The 11,854-nt window shown below is 58.8% G+C and overlaps 1 protein-coding gene across 2 annotated transcripts; it reads left to right on the forward strand.

Moving 5' to 3' along the window:
* Positions 1-5,709: 5,709 nt before the first annotated feature.
* Positions 5,710-11,043, forward strand: NR4A2 (nuclear receptor subfamily 4 group A member 2). Of its 2 annotated transcripts, none has more exons than XM_075092711.1 (8): positions 5,710-6,077; positions 6,682-6,804; positions 6,990-7,855; positions 8,365-8,494; positions 8,595-8,683; positions 9,188-9,390; positions 9,903-10,081; positions 10,191-11,043. In XM_075092711.1, the coding sequence occupies exons 3-8, from the start codon at positions 6,992-6,994 to the stop codon at positions 10,445-10,447; spliced, it is 1,722 nt and encodes a 573-aa protein (XP_074948812.1). In that variant the 5' UTR covers positions 5,710-6,077; positions 6,682-6,804; positions 6,990-6,991; the 3' UTR covers positions 10,448-11,043. The 2 variants fall into 2 exon arrangements, with proteins under 2 accessions (XP_074948812.1, XP_074948811.1); XM_075092710.1 differs by having other exon boundaries at positions 5,711-6,077; positions 8,595-8,758.
* Positions 11,044-11,854: the final 811 nt, after the last annotated feature.

Consider the following 11,854-nt stretch of genomic DNA (forward strand, 5'->3'; position numbering starts at 1 on the left):
CACGTTTGCCCGGGGCGAGCTGCACGCTTGCCCGGGGCGAGCTGCACCTTTGCCCGGGGTGAGCTGCACGTTTGCCCGGGGCGAGCTGCACGTTTGCCCGGGGCGAGCTGCACGTTTGCTGGGGTGAGCTGCACGTTTGCCTGGGGTGAGCTGCACGTTTGCCCGGGGCGAGCTGCACGTTTGCTGGGGTGAGCTGCACACTTGCCTGGGGTGAGCTGCACGCTTGCCTGGGGTGAGCTGCACGTTTGCTGGGGCGAGCTGCACGCTTGCCTGGGGTGAGCTGCACGCTTGCCCGGGGCGAGCTGCACGTTTGCCCAGGGTGAGCTGCACGTTTGCCTGGGCGAGCTGCACGTTTGCCCGGGGCGAGCTGCACGCTTGCCCGGGGCGAGCTGCACGTTTGCCCGGGGCGAGCTGCACGCTTGCCCGGGGCGAGCTGCACCTTTGCCCGGGGCGAGCTGCACGTTTGCCCGGGGCGAGCTGCACGCTTGCCCGGGGCGAGCTGCACGTTTGCCTGGGGCGAGCTGCACGTTTGCCCGGGGCGAGCTGCACGCTTGCCTGGGGTGAGCTGCACGTTTGCCCGGGGCGAGCTGCAGCTGCACGCTTGCTGGGTGTGCCAGAGCTGGGGCCGAAGCAGCCGGGCTCCCAGCGCACGCCAGCCGTGCCGAGGTGACTGTTGGGGCACGGCTGGGAAAACCCCGAATAAGCCAAAACCAACCCAAAACCCAACCCGACCCAAGCCCAACCCCCCACAGACCCCAAAGCCGGGGGGCGGTGGGGGGGGAAGCCCCTCGCAGCGCGCCCGGGGCCGACCCCGCCCCGGCCTCAGCCCCCCCCCGCGGAGCCGGGCCGCTCCCGGCGGCGCTGCCGTCACGGGGCCGCCGCGCTGCCGGGCTGTGACGTGCTCGGCGGCGGCGGGCACCGGCACCGCGCTCCGGGCTGCTCCGCTTGGCCCCGCACCTCACCGCCCCGGCCCGCCCCGGCCCGCCCCGGCGGCGGAGGCAGGCAGCGGCGGGGAGCGCGGCGCGGCGGGGCGGGAGCCCCGAGCTCGGGGCCGGGGCTTTGCGGAGCCGGGCGCGGGCTGGACGCGGTGCGCGGCTGCGGCAGCAGGTCCCGCACAGCTGGATCGCTGGGGAGGGCAGATGTTGCTAATGGCAGCTTAAGCACGGATGGGCAGAGAGCATATGGAATGCAACACGTGCCATATGGCCCGTTTAGCCTTTCACCTCGGCGGGTATCAATCAAATACATCCTGGGAAAACCGTAACGGCTGGGAGCGGGGAGATGAATGGCGCGGTGCGATTCCTGTCCCTGGCCCGTGTAACAGAGAGACGCCGAACAGAGCTGCTCGCACGCGGGACATGGCCGAACCGAGCCAGGCGTCGAACGCTAGAAACATCCATCTGCATTCCGGGGCCTTGACGGCTGTCAGAGCGGGCAGGCGTCGGCGTGCGGCCCGTCGTGCTGGCTGGCGGCAGTCGTAAGGGAAATACAGCCCTATGGTCTGCCATAGGATAATCTCGTGTTAGTAAGAATATAAGTGGAAATAAATATTACCGTAATGATCACCTCGCGTCACCTGATGCTGTCAGCACGACTGGGTTTCAGGAGTGGGCTGAGAGCAGAAAGGGAGGGAGGATGATGCTCCTTTGGAAGTGTTAGGAAAGTATAAGGGGGAAAACTGAGTGCGCATGAGCCTCTCTGTTCATGTCTGAGTCTGGAAACGAGCCCCCCGCCGTGCATGGGCACCTGCTGGGCTGGAGGAGAGAAGGAGCAAACCCATGAGGCAGGCATGGGACACCCATCTGACCAAGGAACGGAGCTGCCCGTGCACAAAGCAAATGGCCACTTTGTGCATCGTGAGTTCCTGCAATACCGTGACGCCCAAGGCTGCCCAATGCGTACCACGGTTTGGACTTGATGAATTAACAGGACATCGGAGGTGGGGGTCTCACGGAGTTCGTGACGTGCTGCAGCCGCCACGGGTGCCAGCTGCAGCGCTAACCATGCCCGGTCACGCTGGCTGCAGCATCAGCTGTGGTCATGGTTTAACCGCAGCCGCTCGCTCACTCCCCCCCAGTGGGATGGGGAGAGAATCAGAACAAAACCGTAAAACCCTTGGGCTGAGATAAAGGCAGTTTAACAGGACAGCAGAGGGAGAGGAAATGTTAATGATAAAAGGATAAACAAAACAAGTGATGCACGATGCAATTGCTCCCCACTCGCTGACCGATGCCCAGCCTGGCCCCGAGCAGCGATCGCTGCCTCCCAGCCAACTCCCCCCAGTTTATATACTGGGCATGATGCCATATGGTACGGAACAGCCCTTTGGCTAGTTGGGGTCAGTTGTCCCGGCTGTGCCCCCTCCGCTCCCGGCTCCTTGTGCACCCGGCAGAGCATGGGAAGCTGCAAAGTCCTTGACTTAGTGCAGGCGCTGCTCAGCAACAACTGAAACATCAGCGTGTTACCAACATTATTCTCAGGCTAAATGCAAAACGCAGCACTGGACCGACTACTAGGAGGAAAATTAACCCTATCCCAGCCAGAAGCAGGACACCCGTGTGCCCTGGGCGCGGCAGCGGTGCCTGGCCTGCACGACTGCTGCCCTCCTGGATGAAACAACGAAAACTCAAATCACGGGGACTGTGATATGGTCTTTCTGCTGATAGACATGCAACTACAGCTGCCACAAAGCAGTTCCCATGCTTCTTAATCTTAAGCAAACACTGTAACTTTCCATTAGACCTTGGGAATTTGCTACGCTCACAGACAGGAATGACACGAATTTTTGTGCTTTTATTGAAAATGGCAGCACCTGAAGCAGGCCTACGCGCAGGCGGTTCCAAAATACGGCCTGCGGGGCTGGCCACAGCGCGTCCTCCTGTGGAAGCTGTCCTAAGGAGTGGGAAAACCTCGTTACGGGTGGATGGAGCCTTTTGGGAAGATGGATTTTTACTTTTTGGAGTATGCCTGGGGACGGTCCTCCTGCACGGGACGTTCAGGGTTGAAAATGCTCGGGACTCACCTTTGCATCCTTTAACGGCGGGTGGGGGGAGCGGGAACAGTGATGACACACCTCTGTGTGCACACGCGTGTGCGCCTGGGCTTTTCCCTGGGGGAAGGAGGCGAAGCGGGCCCCCAGGACGGGCAGGAGCAGCACCGTGGATGATGAAGGCGCCGGCTATGCCCTGGCCCCCCTCTCCCCGTGACAGCTGGGGCTGCGTGCTGCTCTTTCCCCCTGCTCTACAGAAGGTGAGTGTGTCTACGGGGGCTGCTGCAGCCACCACCAAAACGTTTCTGAGGGGACGTTGCTGTACCGATGGGCCTCTGGCCCATCAGTGCCACCCTGTTCCCTCGCGTCCGGGGTCGCAGGGGTCTGCCACCTTCTTAAACTTACCAGCCTGGTGGTCTTTGCTCTTCCCGGGGAGCTCAGCCTGCTGCCGTAGCGGCCATACAGAGCTCCCGCCGCGCACAGCTTCGGGGTCACCGTTCAGGGACACCACCACCGAACCCGGGGATCAGGGGCACTTCGCCGTCAGCGCTTTGGGGGAAGAGCGACGGCTCTTTTTAATTAAATGCGTTCTTTGTGCTCGTGTATTTAGCTACCAAAATACAGCATTTCCCCACATGTGTAAAATTGTGTTTGCATTTATTTAATTTAGAGTTCTTTTTTAAAAGCATGTAGTCTCGAATGTTTGTTCTCCATTTTTTTTCACATCATTACTCTGATACCGCTTGATTAGCTCCCTCCCCAGTCATGATTGGTAATTAAAATAGGCATTAAAATTAGTCACTTAGCAATTTTGCTGTTCAATTGGCAATTAAATTACTTAATTGCAATTAAAGTCCTAATTTTAATTGGCAAAATGATAGATGTAGATTTAAGATAATATGTATAAATACTTTAATAAGTGTCTATATAAGGATTACTTAATTACTCAACTTCAAGTTTATGCTGTTAACTTTAGAACTTTTAAGTGAGTAATGAAATTTATATTACATCTATTCTAAGGATATGGTAATTAGATGTATTACTTATCCCTATAAGGGCCTTGGCACTAAGTTTCTTCTGTGATGTTAAAACTATAGCCTGGCTGACCTATTGTGCCACGACTGACGCTGGTGGTGCCGCGAGACCTCCGCGGCGGAGCCCCGGGCGCCGAGGGGCGGCCAGCGGAACCGAAGCGGCGCCTCGTCCACCGGCGATCCACGAAGGAGTCGTTTTAAACCGCCCTTGCAGACCAGAGGCATCTGACGGCATCATGCAATCTCTTTACTGGCCTGTATCGTCTTGCCTCCCGCTGGATAGATCTCGGTAGTAGCTCTGTAGTAGCGAGAGAATGTAGCCACGAAGCGGAAATGATCTTTCGGGATGCGAGCGAGCCAGACGGTGGGAGGCAGTTTGTCTTGGGCGTTTGGGTTTGTACAGCATAAGCTTAAAGGGGAAAGCATTTTCCAAGAGAGAACGATGACTGACGTACAGCAAGAGAAACCTGTTAGGAAGGAACGACCGCAGGCTCACCTAAACCGTTCGTATTTACGTGCTTCATCGGGGTTCTACAGAAGGCGAGGGTTTTGTGTTGGCAACATTGGCTTTCTAGGTTACGGCTGCACCGCGTTGGGTGCGTTGGCTTTTATTCTGCCGTTGTGCACAAAGCAGTGCTTCCAGAGTTCGACGGACCGTGTCTCGTCCCAGCCCTCGGCACATCTCGCGCGCTCCAGCCTATTGCACTGCTGAGAAACCCCCGCCGCGAGCAGAGGTGACGTCCCTCGTGTGCGACGGCTCTCGCCGCGCTGCGGGAGCGGCATGCAGTTCGGTGACTTCTGCCTCCTCTCACAGGCCGGGCCACGGCGGAGGGTCCCGCAGGAAGACTCAGGGTGGGCATCCAGAGCCACCCTCCGGTGCCCACCGTGGAGGAAGAGGAGGCCAAGCGTCCCCCACCCTCCGCGGCCTCTTCGAACCAGCCACCTGGCCCAAGCCCCGCGCGCCATGGCTGCCGGACGGACCTGCAAAATTAAGACTCCTGATGGGATTTTAATAAGTGCAGCGCCCTTAATTGTACTGAACCGGTTCTGCTTTGCGCCCTTCCCCCGGCCCCCCACTTTGTCCAGCCCACGCTGACCCAAACTTGTGCTATTAATGATGCAAATCAGAGGGGTTTGCGTGCGTGCGTGCGATGCTGGGCGGGGGGCGGGTGGCGTTACATGAAATAAAAGCCGCTTAAATCTTGCGTGGGGAATGGGACCGAGCGCGCTCGGCGTGGCTCGGGGGGACGGCGCGGGGGGGCCGCGCGGCTCTCGGCTCCGCTTCTCCTCCAAAAGGAAGGGTTTTCCCCCAAAAAAGCGAGGCGGAGAGGCCGCCAGCCGCCCGCCGCCCGGGAGCTCCCGTCGGGGCGCGCGCTATTTTTGGCGCGCCGGGTGGTTGCGTCAATGGTGACGCAAGGTGGGGAGGGGGTGGGGGGGGTGGGAGACACGCGCCGCCACGCCCCGTTCTCACTTTTTCCCTTTCGCTGGGCGGGTGACGCCACCGCCCTCTATGCAAATGAGACCACGCCCCACTCGCGCTTAAGGTGCCGCGCGTGGACGGGGCGGGAAGGGAGGGGGCGAGCGGCGGCGGCGGCCGCGTGGGCGTCCGTGCCGGCGGGGAGCGGTGGGGGGGCGCGGGGAGGGGGCGCCCACCTGAGGGCGTGTCCCGCCGCGTGACGTCACCGTCGGAAATTTACCAAAGGGAGCGCTCGGCCAAGGGGGCGGGGTAAGCCCGGCCCCCCCGGCGGTGCGATTGGGCGGCGGGCGCTGACGCGCGGTGACGCGCGGGGGCTCGAGGCGCACGTTGGCTGTGGAGCGGGGAGCCCACATAAACAAAGGCACATTGCGGGGACGGGGCACTCCGCGCCTCGCTCGCCCGGCGCGACGCTGCCGCCGCTCTCCCGCCACAGCCCCGGCCCGGCCCGCCGCCGCCTGTCGCGACGTGTCGCGTCCTGTCGTGCCGTGTCGTGCCGTGTCGCGTGCCGCCGTGTCCTGTCGCGCCGTGTCCCGCCGCGTCCCGGCACTTGGATGCATGCACAGGTCTCCGCTCTCCGGTGAGTGCCCACGCACGCAGCCCGCCTCCTCCCCGCGAGGCGCGGGTGGCTGGGTGGGGGTGACAGCGGCTCCGCGCTCCCGGCCGGGCACGCGTGGGAGCTCGGGGGAGCCCGGGAGGCGCCGCGGGGGTCCCGCTGCCCGCGACGGGACGGGACGGGACGGGGCCGCCCGTGGACGCGTGTCACCCGTGCCGCCGCCAGCCCGGACCGCCGGGCTGGGTCCCCCCGGGCTGGCTGTCACCCGCGGCGGCGGCGGCGCACGGTCCCGCGGGGCGCGGGGACCCCCGTGGGGGGAGGTCGAGGGGGGTGGAACCCTCCCCGGAGCGGCGTCTGTCGCCTCACCGGGGGAGGCGGAAAAACCACCCGGCTTCTCTCGGCCGCGGACCGCGGCGTGGGGGGGGCGGCAGAGCCGCCCGGGTGTCGGGAAGCCGGGTGACAGCCCACCCGCGGGCGGCTCTCCTCCCGACCGCGAACCCGCAAAGCCAAACTCCGCTCCGAGGGGGTGCTCCCGGGGCGCTCCCGGGCGCCGGGGGGTGCTCCCGGGCGCCGGGGGGTGCTCGCCGCCGGGGGTCCCTGAGAGCAGGTGGGTGTCTCTGTGTTGCAGCCAGGGCGCCGGGCAGGCTGGGCTCCGCCTCCGTCCTCTAAAACCGCGGAAACTTTGCTCCCCGCTGACCGCCGACGCTGTCCGCCTTCAGCCCCCCCGAAAACGCCTCTCACTCGGCTGAAGGTTTGTGCGCTTCGTTGCTGCGGCTCCGCGGCAGCCCCCGCCGGGCCGGGACGGGGCGGGGACGGGGGCCGCTCCCCCCCGGGTCCCCCCCGGGTCCCCCCGCGGGGCCCGGCGGCGCGGCGCGGCGCGGCGCGGGGGAGCGCGGTTGTGCGGGCCGAGCCTACATGACCCTGTTTCGTTTCCAGCCATGCCCTGTGTTCAGGCTCAGTATGGGTCCTCGCCTCAAGGAGCCAGCCCGGCCTCCCAGAGCTACAGTTACCACTCTTCGGGAGAATACAGCTCCGATTTCTTAACTCCGGAGTTTGTCAAGTTTAGCATGGACCTCACCAACACTGAAATCACTGCCACCACTTCTCTCCCCAGCTTCAGTACCTTTATGGACAACTACAACACAAGCTACGACGTGAAGCCACCTTGCTTGTACCAAATGCCCCTGTCCGGACAGCAGTCCTCCATTAAGGTGGAAGACATTCAGATGCACGGCTACCAGCAGCACGGCCACCTCCCCCCCCAGTCCGAGGAGATGATGTCCCACTCAGGCTCCGTGTACTACAAGCCCTCGTCGCCCCCGACCCCTTCCACGCCCGGCTTCCAGGTGCAGCACGGCCCCGTGTGGGACGACCCCGGCTCCCTGCACAACTTCCACCCCAACTACGTGGCCACCACGCACATGATTGAGCAGCGCAAAACGCCCGTCTCCCGCCTCTCCCTCTTCTCCTTCAAGCAGTCGCCCCCCGGCACCCCCGTCTCCAGCTGCCAGATGCGCTTCGACGGGCCCCTCCACGTCCCCATGAACCCCGAGCCGGCCGGCGCCCACCACGCCGTGGACGGGCAGGCCTTCGCCGTCCCCAACCCCATCCGCAAGCAGCCCTCCATGGCCTTCCCCGGGCTGCAGCTGGGCCACGCTCCGCAGCTGCTGGACAGCCAGGTGCCCTCACCACCCTCGCGGGGGTCCCCTTCCAACGAGGGGCTCTGCGCCGTCTGTGGGGACAACGCGGCCTGCCAGCACTACGGCGTGCGCACCTGCGAGGGCTGCAAGGGCTTCTTCAAGGTGAGCGGGCGGCGGGCAGGGCGGCGGGCAGGGCAGGGGGGACCCGCCGGGGGGACCCGCCGGGGCCGGCGCCCGCTTCCCCCCTTCGGATGGAAATCGGTTAGGACAGAGAACCGTGTCTGAGCTAACCAAGTGGAACAGAATTCCCTGTGGTAAAATTAAGTGATCTCTTTATTTCACCATCCTGATTGAATAATCTTATCATTTTAAATAGAGGAGGTCTCCAAGGAATGTAAATAATATGAATGCCCACGGATTTGTATTTACCGAGCGTCTCCTTCCCTCCTCTTGGCATATAAAACGCAGCTCGGAGCTGCGAGGTTAGCTCAGATGTTAACGCTATCAATTTTCTCCTGTTAAATGCCCTGGAAAAAAAAAAAAAAAAAAGAGGAAAAGAAAAAAAAAAAACAGAAGGGGGGGGGAAGGGGAAAAGGGGGAAGAGGAGATAGGGAGGGGGGCCGGGGGGGGCGGCGGGGGCCCGGCTGACGCCCCCCGCGCCCCCGCCGCAGCGCACGGTGCAGAAGAACGCCAAGTACGTCTGCCTGGCCAACAAGAACTGCCCGGTGGACAAGCGCCGCCGAAACCGCTGCCAGTACTGCCGCTTCCAGAAGTGCCTGGCCGTCGGCATGGTCAAGGAGGGTGAGTCCGCCGGGTCGGGCTGAGTCGCGCCTAGCCCGGCCGCGCCTAGCCCGGGCCGGGCCGGGCTCGGCGGGGCGGCTGAGCGCCGTCTCTCTTGCAGTGGTGCGCACAGACAGCCTAAAAGGCCGGAGGGGTCGCTTGCCATCCAAACCGAAGAGCCCCCAGGAGCCCTCTCCCCCCTCTCCCCCGGTGAGTCTGATCAGTGCGCTGGTGAGAGCCCATGTCGACTCCAACCCGGCTATGACCAGCCTGGACTATTCCAGGGTAAGCTGGACCGAGCTCGCGTAGGCACCTCGCTGCGCCCCCCGCCCGCCGCCCGGGGAGGGGGGCACCGGCCCGGCCCCGCCGCGACGGCCGGGGGGGGGCGAGGCGAGCCGGCGGCACGCCGTCCGTCCGCCCGCCCGTCCGTCCGTCTGTGCGGAGCGCCCCAGCCCGGCCGGGGGCCGGCGGGGCCGGGGGCGCTGCCCCGGGGTCGGGCCGCGCAGACACCGCGCTCCGCGCCCGGGGAGCGGCCGCCTGGCAGAGCCCGGCCTAACCGAGTTAATTGCCCCGGAACATCTCATTTCCTTACTGGTCAGAGAGAGGTTTAATTGTTATCAAAACCTGGCTCCCCGACCAGAAACGGGGTTAGCAATTTCACGGGTTATATACTTTAGAGAACCTCATTAAGCGCTTTTTAAAATGAATTTCCAGTTCCAGGCTAACCCCGACTACCAGATGAGCGGAGACGACACTCAGCACATCCAGCAGTTCTATGATCTCCTGACCGGCTCCATGGAGATCATCCGAGGCTGGGCGGAAAAAATCCCCGGCTTCACCGACCTTCCTAAAACGGACCAGGACCTGCTCTTCGAATCCGCCTTCCTGGAGCTGTTTGTGCTGCGGCTGGCGTACAGGTAAGCGCCCGACCCGAGGGGGGAACTTCTGGGCGGCTGTGAAATCAGATCCTTTCAAGGTCCACTGATCTGCATTTTATTAACTCCTCGGTAATTAGGTGCCTCTTAAATCCTTCATTTATTGCTCCTCAAGTAATTAGTTGTTTAGCTTTTCTCCCCCCGTCTTCTCTTTTCTTTTGCTTTTTTTTTTTAACCTTTCTCTCCCTTTCTCTCTCTTCTCTTTCACTCTATTTTTCTTTCTCTCTTTCACTCTTTTTTCTTTCACTCTATTTTATTTTTCTTTCACTCTATTTTATTTTTCTTTCACTCTATTTTATTTTTCTTTCTTTCTCTTTCACTCTATTTTATTTTTCTTTCTCTCTTCTTTCTCTTTTCCTCCTCCCTTTTCTCTTTCTCTTTTTTACCTGCTGTCTTTCTTTTCCTCCTCTCTTTCTTTTTCTCTTTCCAGCTGATATTTTCTTTCTTACTCGTGCATTCATCTGTTCATTTTGGGGTTGTCGCATCCCTTCCAGGTCAAATCCAGTGGAGGGCAAGCTTATCTTCTGCAACGGGGTAGTCCTGCACCGGTTGCAGTGCGTCCGCGGCTTTGGGGAGTGGATCGATTCCATTGTTGAATTTTCCTCCAACTTGCAAAACATGAACATCGATATCTCTGCCTTCTCCTGCATCGCTGCCCTGGCTATGGTCACAGGTCAGTGTCCCTCTTCCCCGCGCGGCCCCGCCGCCGGGCAGCCCCTTCCCCCCGCCCGCCTTCCCCTCCGTGTTGGAGCTGTAACATCCCCGTCCTTCTCCCTTTGCAGAGAGGCACGGGCTGAAGGAACCCAAGAGGGTGGAAGAACTTCAAAACAAGATTGTAAATTGTCTCAAAGACCATGTGACTTTCAATAACGGGGGGCTGAATCGCCCCAACTATTTGTCCAAACTCTTGGGGAAGCTCCCTGAACTCCGCACGCTTTGTACGCAGGGCCTGCAGCGCATTTTCTACCTGAAACTGGAAGATTTGGTGCCACCGCCAGCAATAATCGACAAACTTTTTCTGGACACTTTACCTTTTTAAGACTCTTCCCGTGCGCTTCTGCTGAACTGAAGAGAAACTTCACCTGTCTGAAGGGGAATTCGGCTGGGCCCAGAGCAGCACCCCTGGGTGCCAGCTCCTCACCCAAACCAGTGTTGCTCACCTCCCGCGGGCACAACGTGAACGGGCATTTTGGCTCTGGGGCATCAAGGATGCAGATCATGGACTACACAAATACCATGGTATAAACTTTTTATTATCAGCTTATAAATGAATTTATTATTAAGGACTTCTGATTAGAAAGATGACCATATCTGGCAACGCCGGGTGCGCAGCTAAGACTCGTACGGTGACAAACAAAGCGTTAAGGTGACCCACAAGTCTCACCCTCCTAAAGACTAAAGTTTTCTGCTGTAAAAGAAAGCTGTAATATATCCGAAACCTAAATGTTGCGTGGGTGGCATGTCAGTAAAGAAGGCGAAGGCTTGTAAATTTGTCAGATGCAGTTTGGCTTTTTAAAAATTATTCTGTGCCTATTTATGACGAAATATGGAAAACAGTTCTAAAAAAAATAATTAATGAAAGCTAAACGTGTTTGCAAAAAAAAAAAAAAAGTATAAAGAGAAAGAAAAATAGATCTCTCCGAACCAGGAAAGCATGACGATTCTAGGGTGACAATGTTATAGGCACTTGCTATTTCAGTAATGTCTATATTCTATAAATAGTATTTCAGACACTATGTAGTCTGTTAGCTTTTATAAAGACTGGTAGTTATCTAAGCTTCAAACATTTTCTCAATTGTAAAATAGGTGGGCACAAGTATTGCAAACCCCAAAATCCTCCCCAAAGGGACACATAGTGTTTGTAAACACCGTCCGACATTCCTTGTTTGTAAGTGTTGTATGTACTGTTGATGTTGATTAAAAAAGAAGTTTATATCTTGATTATTTTGTTGTCCGAAGCTAAACAAATCTTGCATGCAGCAGCTTTTGACTGTTTCCAGAGTGCTTATAATATACATAACTCCCTGGAAATTACTGAGCACTTTGAATTTTTGGTTTGTTTTGTTCCAGTTTTTTATGTCTAAAATTGTCGGTTAATATATTATTTTATGTTCGAGTAATATTTTTAATATTGCCATATTCTGTAGTATTTTTCTTTGTATATTTCCAGTACGGCAGAAGGCGCTGCCTTTTTTTCTATGGTGTATGACAGTTAGAAACGCTGATTTTTCTTTTTTTTTTTTTTCCTCCTCCTGATAACTCTTTCTTTGAGAAAGACAATTTTAATGTTTACAACAATAAAACATGTAAACGAATAGAATTTCGTCTTCTTTCTGTCCAAGCGAGAAGCACCACCGCCAGCATCCTTAGCACGCAGAGGACAATAGCCTCTGACAGGGTAGCAATAACCCGCAAAGCAGCGCGGAGGGGGCCCTTTGCTTTCAGG

The sequence above is a fragment of the Phalacrocorax aristotelis genome, chromosome 5, assembly GCF_949628215.1.
Source record: "Phalacrocorax aristotelis chromosome 5, bGulAri2.1, whole genome shotgun sequence".
Taxonomy (NCBI): domain Eukaryota; kingdom Metazoa; phylum Chordata; class Aves; order Suliformes; family Phalacrocoracidae; genus Phalacrocorax; species Phalacrocorax aristotelis.